Source organism: Phyllopteryx taeniolatus, chromosome 19 (assembly GCF_024500385.1).
Source record: "Phyllopteryx taeniolatus isolate TA_2022b chromosome 19, UOR_Ptae_1.2, whole genome shotgun sequence".
In the NCBI taxonomy this organism is placed as follows: Eukaryota; Metazoa; Chordata; class Actinopteri; order Syngnathiformes; family Syngnathidae; genus Phyllopteryx; species Phyllopteryx taeniolatus.
The window spans coordinates 14,581,410-14,601,310 of NC_084520.1; the positions used below are offsets into that span (position 1 = coordinate 14,581,410).

The 19,901-nt window shown below is 39.7% G+C and overlaps 2 protein-coding genes across 2 annotated transcripts in view; one reads left to right on the forward strand and one right to left on the reverse strand.

The window, feature by feature from the left end:
- The window catches only part of LOC133469362 (protocadherin-15-like), a 131,873-nt gene extending 126,038 nt beyond the window's left edge, over positions 1-5,835 (reverse strand). The window contains exon 1 of the mRNA XM_061756312.1: positions 5,490-5,835. Within this exon, the coding sequence (XP_061612296.1) occupies positions 5,490-5,495 (6 nt within the window). The 5' untranslated portion in view covers positions 5,496-5,835. The remainder of the gene's footprint in view (positions 1-5,489) is intronic.
- Positions 1-19,901, forward strand: part of LOC133469364 (glycylpeptide N-tetradecanoyltransferase 2-like) — a 64,402-nt gene that overhangs the window by 23,750 nt on the left and 20,751 nt on the right. The window lies entirely within an intron of this gene.

The following is a 19,901-nucleotide window of genomic DNA, read 5'->3' on the forward strand; positions in this document are numbered from 1 at the left end:
TACTTTCTAATGTGCGTGCTGGGTCTGGAGTTGTATTGTCCTAGATCCTATTTAACATACTCGAATGCTGATTGCTTCTTTTAAGCCACTGAGACTCAGTAAATGTGTTATTTATATTCATTTCATTTTAATGTAGAAAGCCTTGTAAATATCGAAAATGAACTTGAACATAACTAAGGTAACCTTTAGTACTTAACAGCCTTCTCCAGTAATAAGAAGCAGGAGATACAATGGACAAATGCCCTTGGAGAGCATTGAATGACTTAAGGACACGTCCACAACGCAAACAACCTCTGCTGTTTGAATCGAGCTTGTCCACTTTTAAACCAATCTGTTTTTCTTTTTGCTACAGAAATCCACTCTGATATCAACAATATGTATAATCAGATTATTTTTTTTAAATCCATTACTTTGCTGGACTCCCTCCCTGTAATGAAGTTACTCTTCTATCAGCGAGCAAGGCTTCTTTTTTTCTTTTCTTTTTTTGGTGCAAGGTCAACGCCGATTGATTTACCATTCATCTGTTGCTGCGGTCATCGGTGCCATCGCAGCTATGAAGATAATCTCGACCGCGCGTGAACATGTCAAGTATCGCTGTGAAGGAGGAGGAGGAGCAAATGAAAGTAGGCGAGACACAAAGGACACGGATGGAGAAAGAAGTATAAGATTGAAAGCATTTCATTGTCCCTTCACATTCAACAAAGTCATGGACGAAAGCATCCAAAGTGAACGGAAAGTTACTGCATGAACGGCTGACATTGACAAACAAATTTTGGCTTTGAGGATCGCTCACAGCAGTTCAGGGAAGAATGATAAACCATTTCAGCTGCCTGCATTATCGTAAGCTCCAACCCCCACCCCCACCCGCACCCCCTTCCATCAGAGCTGCTTTGTTTTCAATTAGAACTTTCATTAAGATCCCTCGGAGCAATTAGCGAGCTCATTTGGCTTAGCAATCATACAATCAGTGCGGGTATCAGATATCAAGGGCTGAATTTCAACTAGAACAGCACACTAACAAATTATCCACGAGGTCATCACTTTCCAATGCTGAACATTGTGCACTGCTTGTACAGCACACATATCATCTGGAAATCTTGTAATGTATTTAATGCAGTCAGGATGCATCAAAAGGATGCAGACATTAATAACAGAAGATGAAGTATTTCAAAAAGTCTTATATTTAATGTGATTACACATCAGAGGCCAAGTACACGTCAAGCGTGAGAAAAGAAGTTTTCAAAAAGCAGGATATCTGCAAGGGGAAAGAAGAAAAATGTAAGCCCTTTCATTCATTAAATCTGTATATCCATCCATCCATTTTCTGAGCCGCTTCTCCTCACTAGGGTCGCGGGCGTGCTGGAGCCTAACCCAGCTGTCATCGGTCAGGAGGCGGGGTACACCCTGAACTGGTTGCCAGCCAATCGCAGGGCACATAGAAACAAACAACCATTCGCACTCACAGTCATGCCTACGGGCAATTTAGAGTCTCCAATTAATGCATGTTTTTGGGATGTGGGAGGAAACCGCAGTGCCCGGAGAAAACCCACGCAGGCACGGGGAGAACATGCAAACTCCACACAGGCGGGGCCGGGGATTGAACCCGGCCCTCAGAACTGTGAGGCTGACGCTCTAACCAGTCGGACACCGTGCCGCAATCTGTATATTTACACCATAAAAAAAAGAAAATCACTCTCTCCAAATATGGTCAATTTCATATATTTTCAGGAATCGATACTATTGGTCTGTGCCCATTGGAACAAATTTAAAGTCTGAAAAATAGTTTGAGAACAAATCTATTAACTCTATTGAACACTTGAACTGTCTGAGAAATGTCGTAAAACTCTGCCTCTTCCTCACTCCACGGGAGCTGTGCGGCATTATGTCGCCTCAACATTGAAATTGTGTATGTTTTTTAGGTTAGATAAATTGGAGTAGGCCTGTTTTGTGCATATTACAGTGCTTAATCAGCTCATCGTTTTATTTATTGTATCACTTACGGCTCTTGGATCTTGAAGTGAATGGAGCCAGCGAGCCTCTTTTCAAATACGCACACATTCACATGCCACATTCTTATTCTGGCCCACGTCCACTCTCTGTAGCAACCCGCTTCTTCCGGAACTATTAATCTATCTTTTTATGGTTTAATAAATGTGATAAACTACAATATGCTGCATGTGCAGCATCAATTGCTTATACAGGCTCGCTGTTCGGGCTTCCGTAGATCAAATTCGCTCAGTGTGTGGGGGTCAGTCGCCAGCTGCCATTTTTGATGATGATCTGGTCCAATCGGAGACTTATTCAGGATTATTAAGGCCTTCAAACATCAGATATGTCAAATATGAAGAATCCCTCTTTGAAGTAAACGCCAAATTGTAGTTTGCGAAGAAAGAATAGGAGACTCTAGGAGTGCAATGAGTGATCTTTAAACTATGAATTTTACAAAGTGAAGTGAAGAAGCAGCGAGATAATAACTGCAGCAGTGCAAACAAGATTGAACAAGTCAGAGGTGTGCTGCATAATACGAATCGATCAGCCGTGCGGAGAAGAGAAGCACGACTCGACTCGCAACCTCAATTGGAAGGTCCCACATTGTACACACAGTCAATAACAAAGAGGGAGTGACAAGAATGCATATACCGTAGTATTCAGTTTTCGGGTTTGCGTGCACGAGCTGCTTCTATGCATCCGGGACGTCAACTTCACTGCAACTCAAACATTCATGGAGACTGTACATAAACTAGAAATCTGCTGTATTGGATTTACGATGTTTCGAATTACATGAGTTACTGATGGTGTAGTGGTACACTCGCGTGACTTTGGTGCGGGCAGCGTGGGTTCAGTTCCCACTCAGTAACGGTGTGAATGTGAGTGGGAATGGTTGTCCGTGTCTGCATGTGCCCTGCGACTGACTGGCGACCAGTTCAGGGTATAGTCCGCCTTTCGCCCGAACTCAGCTGGGATAGGCTCCGGCACCCCGTGACCCTAACCAGGATAAGCGGTGTTGAAAATGGATGGATGGGTGATTACATAATGATACAAAGGTAAACTTCAGGTTCAACCAAGACACAGAATGGAAAGTATTTATGATGACGTGGACAGAAGAGGGAGAACACGGACAAATGAAAGCACAGAAAGACAAGCATCTCTGGCGGAGTCCTTTGGTGCTGTAGCCTGGCACTATCCAGGTACAGAGGTAGAAAATCCATGTTTTTAAAATGTAGGTATTGACATACTTGCACAATTATTGTCACATTTATGTGATTTATTTCAATTTGAGTCACCCAGAATTATAAAACAGCAAGTGTCTTGACTGCTACCTCAATATCACAAAGTATCGGATCGGAAAAGAAATCTGCGCTGTCAGACTTCACTAATCATTGCACATTTACAAAGAATCAATCACGCTTTATTTCAAAGCGTCTTCTTGACATATCTGTGAATCTAACGCATCGCAGAGCTTCCTCACTTTTGGGTCTTTTAAAAAAAAACCGTGATTACGACTTGTTAACAGCTTGTCAAGCACACGACAGTAATGAACGACGGTACGGCAATTACAACATTCAGCGTCAATAACACACATCTGATCATGGAAGACAAACGGCATGAAGGAATGCCGATCGGGGTGAAGAAACAGAATTCTTCGGTCTTTCATCAACTCCACAACACACACACGTCTTGATACAGTATGTCTATTCTTTGACGCTTGATGCTCTTAGAGGATCCCACGAGTATACATACGGGCTCCATTTGACAGACGCACAGTTTATCCCGGGAGGATTATGACATGGAAAGTCCTAGACATGACACAACGGCAGCTCTGCGCACACACACACACACACACACACTTATACACACCAATGCGCACACACACATACCATACAGGGATTAGAATACTGATGGGCCTCAGACTGACATTACATGTAGTTATGTGACCATGGCAGGCCTGTACGCTGTCCACACGCACACACACACACACACACACTGAAAGTTGCCCCTCACTGACAAATCCTATTAAAGAAGAAGAAATGGTTGCAGGGTCTAATCCCCTCAATTCTAACCTGAGCTGCATCACATGACAGCCACCGTCAGACACCAGAAAAACACACATGACATCTTATATCGCTTACCAGTTTACATTTAGGAGACTTTACCCAATGACAATTTTCATTCACACATTTTACATCTTTACACACATATAATGTTTTTGTGCAAGTGTGATACACCATATGAAAAAGTATTGGGACATGTTTTCTTTAAACCAACAGATCCTTCATAAACTACTGTGTTTTTAGATGTATATGTATACATACATTTTTTTCATTACGAGAATTGTAATACGGTACATTTGCAAAAAACAATAAAAAAAAGGCTTCCTACCTGATACTGCCGTCAAGTAAATAAACGCCACTTATTTCTTGCAGAGTACAAATAATATGCGTTCTATATATGTTGCTGCGCCGTTTCTGTTTGAATATTCGTTATTTAAAGGTTTATACTGCGCCATCGCTGCTATTCATTTGCCCGTCTATGGTATTTTGCATTATGTGTTATCATTAAGCCAGAAACGAAGCTATGCATTTGTACGACGAAGCAGGTATTTAAGTCAATTTACAACATGTTTAGTTCTTATTGTTGTGTGTTTAGTTTAATAGTAAATTTCAACCCGAGTTCCAATAAATATCTTGGAGTGAGCATACATTGACATCTAAAGCAAGGCCCAATTTACTGGAGGGGGGGGGGAATCAAGCAAGTCAAGTCGAGTTGCCACCAAATAAGTAGAGTCAAGAACTGGTTCAACCAAGTTGAAAGTTGAAAAATTCAAGTTATCCAATCTTACATATATTGGCGTGGTACTTTTTTTCACTGACAAATAGTACATTTAGACCTCTAAAAATTGAATGAACACAAAAAATACATTTAAACCTCTACACATTAAGAACAACTTGAGAGTATGAAATAAATACTATATATACTATTATTATTATTTAGAAGAATACTTTTCTAGCATTTGCATGAGTGTTTACAGCTACCAATATATCTAACACAGTTACTGTTACTGATAATATTGAAATATACTGTATGTGGGAGTAAACATTTAATCATCAGGTTTAAAAACTACATGGTGTTTGTGGTGCCGATGTTTTTCCCAAATATGTGTGCGTGCGTGCAAACGGGCGAGTGAGAGGCATGTACTTTGTGCAATTTGTATGTTGTCGCTTTGTGAAGTTCAGTCCAATGCATTAGTTTACGGGCGGACCTGCCACATCCAATATGGCGGACACGCTGCTACGAGAAAAGCCCCACAAGGTCAAATCTATATTAATTCATTATATTAAACTTGCGAGCTCCATTTTTTAATGATATAGTTTCCAGATTCCAGTCTCCATATTGTGTGTCACTTCAATGTATAACTGACGAAGTTTAGTTCATCTTTGATCAGCTATTAGTGGGTTAAACTGTGAAGCTAACCTGGCGAGCTAGCTTACCTGCATCAAACAGATGACGGTACACCTCGTCGAAGTCTTTGAGCAGCAAACCTTGCATGTTTCTCTTGTCTTCTCTTCTCTTGTCTCTCTCTTTGTTTGTTTGTTTGTTTGTTTGTTTTTCAAAACAAATGGTACACTATATTGACAGTATGACTGGTCAAGTCGTGTAGTTCAAGTGATTCCCATAGGTCACCTGATCGTTTTTAAGCTACACTACATTTGTTAGCTTTACATTTGTTAGCTTTATCAAAATCAACAATAACTCAATTAGTAAATTCTTATCACTTCTATCTTTGTGCCACCAGTAATCATTAATACGTGTTGTGCGCCGTGTGTATGCTCTCCAACCATTCAAATCGAAATTTTCCTTGAAAAAAAAAAACAATACAAGATTCCCTCAGCGAGACGCTACAGTCGAGTCAGTCGGGTTAATTGGGGATAATGCTGATCCAAATCTTGATTTGGCCAAATTAACACCTCATTAGAAAGTCTTAACAGATTTTGGAGGATCAAATAAATAATCTCCCATTTTAGCTGTTTCCTCCTTTTTTCCGCAAATGCACCGTAGCATTTTTATTTATTTATTTTTTTTTTACAATCAAACTTTTGCTTTTTAAATACAAAGAGGTCTTCAGGAGAGGATAACCAGTGACCAGAAGCTACATTCGGTTCACATAAATAAATGTGTGCAACCCTGACAACCACACGGTTGAATTAAGTATTGATAAAACCTGAAAATCTTGATCTTTTGTGTTCCACTGAGGGAAAGATGAAGGGGCAGAGAAAAGAAGCAGGGTTGGCATGATGGCATAATCCAAACACTTGTTACTCTTTGAAGCCATCACGTCAATAAAAAGGGTAGGAACCAATTTTAACTTTTAATGACAGCATTTTTTATTTTTTTATTATCTTTTTTTTGCACCGAGTGCTGATTTTGAATATCTACCGATACCAAATCCTGATCCGATAGCTCGGAAATGCATGGTATGAGAGATTGCATCTTTTATTTCTTTTATTTAATTTTTTTTAATGCGATTTGGACACTTTTATAATGTTGTTTTAGTAGTCCCTTGTGATTTCAGGTATTGAGTTCAAGAGGACTTTGTCTCTTTCCATCTGCATAATGTCTTATATTAGATGTAGCTGCTAAATAATTCATGCTCACAGCCTCACAAACAGGTATATTTATACTATGGAAGTTATACACTATATCCTGTTCACGTATAAAGGGAGGTTTTCAGTTAAATAAGAATTTTCAGTCATTGAAAATGGGTACCATCTGACATATCCCAAGTTTTAATGCAACTTGAGATATAAAAATGTGATCTAAGGCACTTGTATGGAAATGAGACTCCAAAGTACATTGACTGTGTATTATTAACAGGACGGCCCATTTGCATATAGAGCCGATTTCCCACACTGCACAGAACAAATACAACACAATGAACAAGCAGCGTGCAGCATTATGCAGAACAGCGCTAAGTTCATTTCAAGTATCCCACAAACGTTTTGGTCATTCAAAAACTGTAATTGCAGGTGTTTTTGTAACACATTCGTATGATCATTGATGTAATTGCTGTCCGAGCCAAGCAACGGTGGCATTATGTGGGGCAAAAAAAGCAACAAATTAATTCTGTCTCTCTTTCTTTGCATCACTGGCTTTGGCTTAAAAAAAAGAGAAGCTTCATTTCTTTTGCAGCCGTGTTAATTTGTTCTGTTTTACATTGCCGCTCCTGGACAAGATTCTGGTTGATGAAGTGTGACCGAGAACATAAGCGGGATTAAAGCGGTAATATCATCACAGTGTAAAAGTGAAGTCGCGCGTCATCTGAGGGTGGAACTACTCGCAAAAAAATGTAATTTAGCTGTCAGCCGCCGAAGCCTGGAGGTGTGTAAGTGACAAATGTAAAATGAAACAATTGAAAGAGTTATAAAACTGTGTTAGACAGATGGGGAAACTATGGCACGTGGGCTAAAAAAAAAAAAAGAAAGAAACCTCAGAATACTGCAGGTTCAACTTGCAGCATTAACTAAAATCCCTAGTAAAATAAATAAATAATAGATAAAACGTGAGCAATAATGTGCTTGTGTAAGACTTTTGCAAACTATTTTTATTCCAACAATAACTCAGCTGAAGTATTCATTTCCTCGGCATGAATATCAACTATGTGGTTTTCGCTTTTAAGATCCAAAATGTGCAAAACAAATCTGCACCCTATCAATATTTCCTTCAGATTTTTGCCACCTTTTCAATGAAAAAAAATAATAGTCAATGATAAAACCTTGCCTTACCGTGTTATAGTTTTTGCCACGTTTTGATTCAATTCAATGGACATTGTGCTGCTCCTTCTGGTCTGTGCACCTTGGCCACCTGGGGGCAGCATAATACAGACGAAAGAGACATGAAGACAGTCAACACTCCAGTACTGCAGTAATATTAGTCGCTCTTTGCAGAGGATAAATAATATATGCCTATGAGTCTTGTTAAATTACATTTGCATGTGTGGCTCCTCCGTTTGTGTTCAAATTTCCATTGCTTAAAGGGTTATAACATGCTGCTGCTATTAGTTAGCCCATCTATGGCATTTTGCATCCTTTGTTAGCATTAAGCTAAACAGATTTGTCTAAAGCAAAGCTATGTTGTTGTTTGTAAAATGTAAAAAAGAAAAAAAAAACTAAAACAAAATAAAAGAAAAAAATTATTCTTTTTCTGCTTAGTTTGACAGTGAACTTGAACTGAGACCGGGAATAAATAGTTTGAAACTTTTTTTTTTTTTGGTAAAAAAAATAAGCCAAAACCTGCTATTAAATTCTTATTTATTGTGTTATGAAAACAAATGCATCTGTGACACTTTATTGCCATACAGAAGGCGTTCCTCGTATTTATTCGATAAATGTCCCAGTTTTAATGTAACATATGGAAGGCTGCAATGTTTTAATAATGGTCCAGTAGAATAATGCCTCCAAAACTTTGTCCTAATAAAGACTTTCTGCATCTTTAGTCGTGCTGCTCACGGGGACATGTCTCTGTTTGGGGCAAGGCTTCCATTACTCACTCAAGATAAGAGAGGCCGGGCTCTGGTATCTCGGACGCGGCGCTAAATATCACACAGCGTCATCAACAGCTCTACCCTGCAGGTAATTGCTTGTACTTGATTTTACAGGTTCTGCTTCACAATTTCCTAGTGTCTGCCTTTCAGTGCCCGCCCATTCTAGGATTGTTCTTACAAAACAAAAACACTATCGATTTCGAGGACGATGGTCTCCAGTTAATTCCAAGGGGATATATTTGGACATGGGACTTTGATTACCGTGGCGGTTTTGTTGCACCCCGAGATACCTATGGTCTTGACAGCCCTCCGATCGGTTCCAACGGCCGGGGAGCCTGGACGACTGCGGTTGAAGAAGCTGCTGCAGCCTCCGTCTGCTTTCACAGTTGTTGAGTCTCTGAGGTGCCACCTCTTTCGCCTGATCCACCGTTTACATCTGTAGCCCACCTTTGACAGATTTGATTAGATTTCTGCGGGATGTCCGTACACCCTCCCCGTCAGCCAGACCCTTCAGTGCCCTCAGTGCCCAACTATTCTAAGATTAACTTGTGTCCTTGGAACTTGGAAGAACTTAATTGGTTTAGAGAGCGAGCGGACACAAGGTGGCCCGTTCGCTGTCAATATGCTGCGTTTTGTTTATATATTTTTTGCTTTTGTCAGAATGTTTTCACCCGGTCTTTTGCCCCAAAGGAGAAAGAATGAAGAGAAGGCCAAAAGCAGACAGATGGATTAAGGGATGGGTGGATGGTTGGCAGGGTGGATGCATAAACTATTTTGAGCGTTGCGGTAAACTTGGCAATGGCCTCAAGCTTGCATCAGAAAAAAACAACAACAATCTCTGTTTCATCCTATTACTTTTCTCTGTCAGATGACAATCTCTGCCGTTTTTATTTCCAGTCTTCAGTCAGAATTTCCTTTTCCCCATTCAACTCAGACTCATCTGTCATCCCACTTCACAGTTCTCCTTTCTTTATCTCCATCCATCCATTTTCTTCCGCTTATCTGTGGTCGGATTATCTTTTTTTCTATCTAACCTCTCTTTTTCGCCTTTTCCCAAAATCCACGTCTCCTGTCTTGTTCCGGTCTGATGGGAAATCAAAGAAGACGGATAACTTTTTATATCATAAGTCAACAAAAAAAAAAGTGGTCGCCATGGGAACGCATTCAACCGGCCGGGAAACTTTTCATTGGTCGGTTAGACAGTTAAACATTAAAGACAATGTATATGAGAGAATATTATTTTAGGACGGTGCGACAAATGAGAGATGGTCTCATAAGACAAACAAACTTGCAGGTGGGCGGACAGATATAGAAAACTAGCAGATGGTCATGTATTGTACCCAGACAGTCATGATAAAAGGTGTAAAGGAGCGTAGACGCAAAACAACTAACACTTTATGTTGCAATTAGCTCCTTATTTCTTTATTAGTTCGTCACGAAGGTCACATTCTGCTGCTCTGATAGTGTAGGATTGCCAAGAGAAAATTGTCATGCAAACCTATTTTTCTCCTCTTTTTACCTACAGTGTTATCAAGGATAGTGGGATAACACACAAGCACCAAGCCATTTTTGTGAAACTCTAGCCAAGCAAGAAGCCATTCCATTTTCGGGATTATCTCGAAAAGTTAAAAGTTCAACCTCAATGTAGGATTGGATTAGTTTAAATCAGGGGTAGGCAAACCTTTGTTCGTACATCTGTGACAAGTTAGAAGTCACGTATTAATAAAACAAACACATGTAATGTAAAATAGCTTATATTAATATATTTTTACAATATAGTAATCAACCCAAAAATGAATGAGATTAACAAATAAAAAATGAATAAATACATTTTAATTATCCAGTTTTACAGAAAAAAAAGATACATTCATGTAATAAAAATGACGGGAGCTTGACAATGTGAATGCTCGCTGGGCCGAATTAAAGAATGAAGTTTGACATGCGACACTCCCACCCTGTCGTGTTGAAAGTAATAGTTGCTGTCGAACAAGTATTTTATACATCATATCAGGTGCTAACGTCATGTGATTACCTGACTGTGGCACGCTGTGTCACTGTGTAAAAGTGCACACAGTTGGTGGGTTGTGTGTAATAGGCAAATGCTGGATCTTCTATGACGGGTTACAGCGTGAGTCAGTTACTACCAATTGTGTTTACCAGTCATAAAATTGGAATGAGCGCCGTTAGCGCATTCAGATCATGCCGTTTGATGTTGTATAGTCACAACGTCCGCGCGCTGTGATTCATGATGAGATGCGGACGCTCATTAGACATGCATTAATGTGCCTCTCGTCGCGTTCCTTAGCTCTTCGTCTGATTGCGTGATGAATCACCTGAAGTGGGACACATCCATCCGTGTACCGGAATGCGTTTCTTATTATCAGTTTGTGCAATTAGAGTTGAATCACCGTTGAATAATCTGGCTGTAGGCTGACCTCATCGCGAACCCCGACAAACACACACACTCATTGAACACATGCCACGCATATTCAGTGTCATTCTCATCAGATATTTTGATTAGTTGATATTATTTCTATGTGGCTGGTTGCACTAGTTGTGTACGTGTGTTGCGTTCAGTGTTTGTTATAACACAGTTGACGTCCTCGCCCAGGAGATTAAATTATTTACTCACCAATAGTTTGGTCATTTCATTTTTAATAACCCACGGTTGTTACAATGCTGGGAATGACAATATGTAATAAAGAAATTAAATGTGTTTCCAAATTCAATTACGCTAATGTTTTATTTTGTAATTAAGATGTCAAATACTGTAAATGTTTTCAACACGAGAGGGGCAACATATTACGGCTCTCAGTATGATGTGCCACTCCAAATTATAACTTTACAAATTAATAAATCTCTTGACATAAAAAAAAGAGAACTGGTGCCTTGAAATAAAATGCCATAGATGGGCTAACGAATAGCATCAGTGTTGTGATGTTATAACGATTTAAGCAACAGATATTTGAACACGAACGGTAGAGCAACATGTAAACGTAATATAACAATACTCACAGGCATACATTCTTTATCCTCTGCAAAGAACGACTAATATTACTGCGGCTTAGTGAGTAATTGTGGCCGTCTCCTTTATGTATATCTGTAAGTCTGTATTATACTGCCCCTAGGTGCCTAAACGATGCATACCAGAAGGAGCAGCTCAATGTCCACTGAAGTCAAGCAAAAAATGTGGCAGAAACGTTTTAATTCATTTATATTCTATTTAATTGCTGTATGTTTTTATAAAGTACAATAGAGTGCAATTTTTCTCGTTTCCTGTTTGCATTCAAGTGAGTTGTGTTGTCATAATGAGAGTTATTCATTCATTCATCTTCAACTTATCCTCACTCGTTAGTGAAACTTCATTTTCTTTGGCCAGTTTGGATAGACACACACACACACGCATACAAACACACACTGCTGTTAGGGACTCCGCAGGTGACTCATTATTTAACAGATGGCATTGAATACCTCCAGCAACAAATCCACACACAGACGCAACACACACAAACGCAAGATCCCTAGGACAATATACGTATTCAATTCCCATACATGGTGTCCTTGGCTGCATTGTGAAATCAATGACCTATCTTACATTCACAACACTAACATAAGATGATGTTCAGTTCATACTATATTCCTAATACCTGCTCTTGTACTTGTTATAAAATACTAAATGTATACACTTATGCTGCCATAACAACCTCTACGGATGCCAAAGCTGATCGATCCTAATTTATATCAAATTGTAAACCTAACAAAAAATATATATTTATATATACATATATATATATATATATATAAACGTAGTATAAAGACATGAATGAAACTTTGCAAGTGTGTACCGAAATAGGTAACACAATTTGAATACCTTTCTTCATTAATTGTGTGAGTGTATGTGAATTCCGTGCACAATCTATAAAGACATTAGCATAACCTGATTGTGCAAGACGTTATTCCTTATTTATGTGTCTGGTGGTCCTAACCTTTTACACATTCTGCCAGAGACGAATAGAATTCTAAGCAACTCAATGTATAATTTAACCGGAGATGCAGCTCCCTTATGGCATTTTTTTTTTTTTTAATGCGCTTTGCATCCTATTGTGCTCTGCAGCTTTGCTGTGAAACAAAACCATCTTTGTTCTGCTTGTATTGTACAAAAATATAAATATATAATAATAAAAAAGACAACAACGCTCAGCATTTCCTCTTTTGTGCTCAGAGGGCAAAGCCAATTTTTTTGTTTGCTTTTATGAGGAGGTGGCACGGTGGCCAAGCTTAGAGCGTCGGCCTCACAGTTCTGAGGACCGGGGTTCAATCCCCGGGCCCCGCCTGTGTGGAGTTTGCATGTTCTCCCCGTGCCTTCGTGGGTTTTCTCTGGGCACTCCGGTTTCCTCCCACATCCCAAAAACATCCATGGTAGGTTAATTGACAACTCTAAATTTCCCGTATATGTGAATGTGAGTGCGAATGGTTGTTTGTTTGTATGTGCCTGCGATTGGCTGGCAACCAGTTCAGGGTGTACCCCGCCTCCTGCCCAATGATAGCTGGGATAGGCTCCAGCACGCCCGTGACCCTAGTGAGCAGAAGCGGCTCAGAAAATGGATGGATGGATGCTTTTATGAGGTTCAGACACATTTATTTATTTTATCTGTCTTCTTTCTGTTAATTTGTTTTGAGGCTACGTATTAAACAATTCCCTGCATTATTTTGAACAACTTTAATCCAGCATTTTTTTTACCCATTGCTATTTATTGTTTTAGACTCGCTGCCTTCTGATGTTTGTATGTGAAGCCAGTTGTTAATTAAATGTGATGGAATACATAATGAGAGGTTGAATTATAATCAGAACAGCACATCTGACATAAAGAGTAAAATGTAGTTGTTGAGGTAATACAAATGTCTAAAAATCCTAAATCAGTGCAAACATTTGTCAGGTCCTTTGAGTCTGATAAATTATAATATACAGCTACTGTTATCTCAGTTTCATTTGACGTTCCTCAGAGCTCAATCCTACGGCCATCATTGTTTTGTTCATTTGTCAAGGAAAAAAATTGGAAGTACTGCTTTTAGTACTGTATGATAAGTCATAATTCCAAGCTACTTCGTTAAGTCACATGAGGAATTCTTCAGGGCTCAATTCTACAATCATTGTTTGATTTTTTTATTTTTTTTTATTAATAGCATAAGAATGTAAATATCACAAATTTACATATTTCTAAGATGAGTGCAAATTAATATTGAACACTGCAGTTCTTTTAGTTAATTCTGATGGTTTGGAATCTACAGGAACTGTCAACATAATCTCATGAGGTGTTCCTCAGGGGTCGGTTCTACCACCACTATTGTTTATTAAATTTTTCAAGGAACATAAATATATATTTCTGTAATCTATCAGTCTAATTGTCAATATTGTTTGATTTATAATGTACCTACAGTTACTTGTTGGTTTCACCGCATATGGTGTTCCTAAGCGATCAATTCTAAGACGGTTTTAATGGTGATACCTGTGACTATGATCACTAGTCACTTCTGAGTTGTTCCTTGACATGTGGGGCTTGAAATCTCTCCACTAGGATGACCCTAACTTACTCACACTCAGCGTCTGTATGCACTTAACGTCACATGGACCAATGAATCAAGTCAGCCTCCTTAAAAAGCAAATTGTAGTGTAGTGTAGTTCTTTTGTGTGACACGATTGGGCTCAACAGTGTATTAATTGTACGATATAGCCAAACAAATCTGGCCATCAAAGATATTTTCGTGACAGCTATGAAGTTTTTCTTGTGACCCCTGTGGCGGTTGGAAGTTGTCACATTTCAACTCACTTTTATGTATTCACTGAGACATGACTTTACAAAGATGTTATTTGAGGAATGACTGACGTTTGTCATTCCTTTGCTCTCACAGCCTTGAACATTACACTCAGGTTTCATCATTGTTTCAATTTCCTGCCTCACTTTGTATGCGCCTGTGTTAAAGTCAAACCTCTGCTCCAATTTCTTAAAAAAAGCCAAAATTTTCAGGCCATTTTTGAACGAAGATACATCCCTTTTGAAGCTTTCTTGGCATAGCTAATCGGCGTGGCCATTTTGGACCAGAATACACAAAACTGGCAGGGTTTGCATCAACTCTCCAGATAAGGCACCCCAATGAAAATTGAAGGATCCTTGGGACGGCTGTGAAATTGTTACGTAATATAAACTTCTAACTTCATGGTAATCCATTAATCACTTGGAAATATATTACAACCTGGAAGGAAAAGTGAACTGCCTGACACAAACTGTCATGCCTCCATAAGTTGAGGTCTGAATAAAGCGCCTTTTAACATCACTTCTCACACATTAAAGATTGCCTGGTCCAACTGCCTCAGGTTAAACATATTATGGACTAGAACTTTGGTCCGCAGATTCTCTGATTTGATTCCAATCGCCATACAGTATTTAACATTTGTTCCTGTTTGTTTTACCTACTGTGAATTTAGCATTTTTATTTGTTGTGGAAAAAACAACAAATAAATGCTGGAAGACAAAGTAACTTGCGCTGGTTATTATCGTCGCAAAGAGGTCCAACAAATCCACATGGAGACATGCGGCATCTCAAAGGTCTGACTGAAGGGGATGTAATTACTGTAAATAGTTCAGAACAATGCACATAATGAAGGAAGACAGGTAACTGGTCAGACAGAAAGCAGCGACCAACTGGAGTCACTCTTGAAGAATCAAATTAGTCCCAAATGTTGCAATTCACTGTTGAAGGTACAGGAACTTGATTTCTTTGAATACACCGCAGTGAATTTGAAAAATACACATTCATAGCATAATGCCCCATTTTCCAAATGAAAGATGCTTTGTGTAATACACAGAGATTGAACATTGTGTCGGAGCGAGATAAAATTGGAAACGTCAAGATTTATAACTCCCTCATTCTTTGCGCCTTATTCCAAACACATTCTGGACCATGTGTAACTAATACCAGTGGATCCATGCCCATATTTCCCCAGTATTCAATTTCTGCCTGTTATTTTCTTGCGAGCGGAACCTAGTATTCAGCCACGCGATGCTTGCTGCTAAACTACATAAGACTAGCTTCACGGCAAGGCCGGCCACTCAATGCCAAAGACCAAACGACGTCCAGCGGGTTGGTCCGAGTCTCGACCAGCCGGATGTAAGGAGAGTCGTAAGCGTGATAATGTCACGGGGGGGACAGAGATGCCAAACATCAACACTGCGCTCCTGTTTGAGAGAGTTAGCAGCTCCCTGTCCGTCACTTAAATAGCTTCTGAGGGCCTTTATCTTGCACAAGGTTTGTTTCATCGGCCTGCTGGGAGGGAAGTAGAAGAATATGCACTGTAATGTACAATGCACACTTTGACTAAAAACCCGTCAAGGAACACTTGGTGATTTCATGTTTGATCTCAACTACCTTAAGTATCCTGTGTTGATTTTAGAGTGATCTCTTTGAAACAAACCGATAAAATGAGTTCAGAGATTTGTTTCTAAATACATTATACATGTTTTGAAGGTAATTGCTGAGAACTATGTGGCAGTCAAGACATACATCTACCACCGAAAGTGTTTTTTGGCTGCTATCATTAACTTGTCAATTGGTAACTACACCAAAAAATTAATCAGGTTCTTTTGTTTATTTAAGTGGGAGAGAGCGAATGAGTGCTGAAGTGAAATTAATTTCATTTTGGACTTTCCCCATTCAATTCCCAATCATCTTGTGCCATGAGCATTGAATTGTCAGTTTGGCTGTTGCATTTTAAAATCAAGTCGATTCTTGGTAGGATTTTATAATAGTATCTCTGAAACGTTGTAGAATGGTTAAAAAGTAACTATGACTTGAGTGCTGACATGTTTAACCTCAGGCATCTTGAGCTGCTATCATCTTGCACTCTAAAATCAATCAGAAGATGATTTTATAACTTCAAACAAGTGGGTTCAAAATGTGTACCACTGGAGCGCATACTAATGTAACTGCCAAGAAAGTTATTAATAAAAAAATCTAAATAATAACTGCAAAATATTAAAGAAACATCTATTCAAGTGGTGACAAGAAGGATTTTTCACTCTTCTACCTCTTGGGGTGCTAACTTTAAACTCGAAGCTTTAATGCTTAAAATAATTCATGTATGACGCATCCAAGAATCGAGTAGAACCTATGATATTAGGGTACACTGAAGAGGTATCAAAGCACTTTTTGTTCATCTCTGAAGTCTGCCCTTTCATGTAGTTATTACTTTTACATCCTTGGTTGTCCAACTAACCCGCAGTGTATCCTCTCATCATCTCGTATCAGACATCAAATTAATCGTAAGGACAGCAGGCATAGCTTTTGAATTAAAAAAAAAAAAAAAGAACATTTAAGAACTTTCAACCTGAAAATCGTGGTTCTAAAAGGTTGCATATTAACTGTTATTACCCTAGTAAGTTATCAAAGCTGTCATCTGCAGGGCCAAGTATGAATTTCAACTTTATAATGAAGTTGCCAGAGTTCAGCTGGTTGAAATGTTTATGACAGTCCAAGACGACCAACAGAGAGGCCTGCAGATACTGAGAAAAACAAACAAAGTAAAGCGAAGGATATAGAGATTGATCACAGTTCTATTCATCGCTATGTTGTATCACTTGCTGTCAGCTCACTGAAATCGAGACGAATGGAACTCAATGGGCATCGAGATTATTAGTTTCCCAGTAGTAGACCTTCACCACAGGAGTTTCCACTAAGCGCACCTTCTAAAGGGAATTTTTTAACTGTCTCTGAAAAATCCTTGTTTATTCGCTCTCTGCACGGCTTTAGGACTACTTGAGGGCAGCTGGACCGAGAGAGAGAGATTATCAGTAATTGCGATTCATGGCTGTTCCAACTACAATTTGCTCAAAAATTGCTCGTGAATGCCGAGAGATCCTATCGGCAGGCCAAAATACAGACAAAGAAAGTGAATAGAGGACTATAAGCAGGAAATTATTAACACATTATGGCATATGTTGGATACGTGGAGAGATAGAAAGGGAAGAAAATTAAGGAAATTTAGATACCATGGACAGCATGGTGGCCAGGAGGTTAGAACAACTCTAAATCGTCCATAGGCATGAATGTGAGTGTTTGTACACTGAAATACACAAACATATAAATGCAACACCTGAGCTGTACAGTTATATACAGTAAACAAAAAGCCTATTTCTCACAAATATTGTTCACAAGTCTGTCTAAATATCTATTAGTGAATGAACACTTCTACTTTGCCGAGATAATCATCCATCTGACAGGTGTGGCATATTAAGTTGCTGATGAGCTTCAGGCTGCCCACAGTAAAAGTAACTACCGTATTTTTGCGACAATAAGGCGCACCGTATTAAAAGGCGCAGTCTCAGTTGCGGGGTCTATTTCTGTATGTAACGCGTACATAAGCCGTATTATTGGGCGCAGGCATGGTAAAACATACGCTAGCTTAAAACATATGGTAGCATGCATGCACGCTAAAACATACGCTAGCATGCCTTTAGCATCCTCTTTCACGCGCACCCTTCCCCCTTTAACATCCGCATGCTGTCCTCAGTCACATCCGCCTTTCCTCTATATAAGCAGCGTGTCGGCAGGAAATGCTCCCAAGTCAGTCAAGCGGAGCGCTCATCAAAGTCGCACAACAACATTTACTGATTTTGGAACTCGGTGCGCACATATGGTGCACCGCATTATTAGGCGCCGCGTCCATTTTGGACAAAATGTAAGACTTTTAAGTGCGCCTTAAGGTCGTGAAAATACGGTATATCAAAGTGAGTTGAGGCTCTTCACTTTGACAAAAGTTGTGCTATGGCGCCTTCTTGTGGAATCTGTAGGAACTTATCAATTGCTTGATTCGGCTTCACTGTATTGAAACTATATCTCTTAATGGTTGTGAGCAGCATAAGTATGAGATCAGAACAACCTGATTGGATCCTTTATCTGTGCTGTATTGTACAACAACCCAGTGTATATCTTCACTTTCCCGCTATAGTTTAGTCAAAGCACAACTTTCATTTTCAAGCTTCATGAGTTCTCTTTGTATAGCCAACCCCCATGCTGTCTGTGAAGAATATGTAGGAGGACATAGCACAGAAGTCCACATTTGCCTGTCAATTTTGGACAAAACCATCACACTTTGTTAAATTGTGTATGATGCATTAGGCAGGCAGATGCGTTGCTATCGAGCCAAACGATGATCCATCCCGGTGCGTGTGTGTACACGTTTTGTCTCGAAGCCGTAATATCCCAGCCAGCCTTATTAAAATCAAAGAAAGGCTTAAAGCATGAATTTCGATCTTCTCATTACCATTATCATGTTAGCGGCAGAAACTTCAAAAGATAAGCGCAAGCGCGTCTCTTCAAGCTGGTAAAGCGGAGTGGAACACGGCCCATGAACGGACGCGAGGGGTGAAAGTCGGTGCTGTGAAGCAGTGGAGCACAACTGTCACGTTCTGATGGGGTCCCTCTTGTTTCTCAAGGCTTTCTTCTGATCACACATGGACGCCAGGCAGCTTTGGAGCATGTTTGTGGCCCCAGGCAGAGTCAAATAAAGCTCTGCCGTGCCCGGTTCCAGAGTGGGTGTCAGCACAAGGGGCACCTATTGCCACTCAATAAATGTTTGATAATAATAGCTTTCTGTCAACAACTAATTCACTAATCCATTTGTTCATACAATAGTCTGTTATTCAAATACACGCTTGCACAGTGCGCTCGCCTGCTCACTCTTTCTCTCTCACATACACGGTCAACATTAAGCATTATAAAGCTAAGCCTATGATTAAACACATGACTTAGCTGTAGACGAGTTGTAAGAAGCCGGGTAAATACATATTCTTCCGTCCCACTACAAACCGCTTAAAAGTTTTGATAATGCCCTAAAACATGCTGTCAGCTTGAGTTGCGTTCACTGTTTTACTACAGCCAACGAGCTTTCTCGTCCCCACCGTAACTGAGATGGCAATTTTTTTTTGTTTTGTTTAAAAATCCCGCCGGGCATCCACAGCAATAGCGGCCTGTCATGTTTGGCAATCCAGTTTACCCACGTTGTTTCAAGACCATCCAGTTTTATCCACCCTGGCCCTGAAACGGGTCTGTCATGGCCGCATTTGGGGGGTTGGCAGATGTTAATGTCAAGCCCTGCTTACAATATTATGGTATTTGCAATATTCTTGTGCCTACTTTCACTTGTGTCCTGCGCGGCAGACACACAAAAACAGTGCCGAAAATGAAACAAGCGCTTCAAATAAAGTTACAACTTATTATTCATTACAAAAGTTTGTGCCCTTTCGCTTCGCTCATGTTATATCAAGTCCATTTAAAGTGGGTCGTGTAACAGCGAGACAAGAGCAGC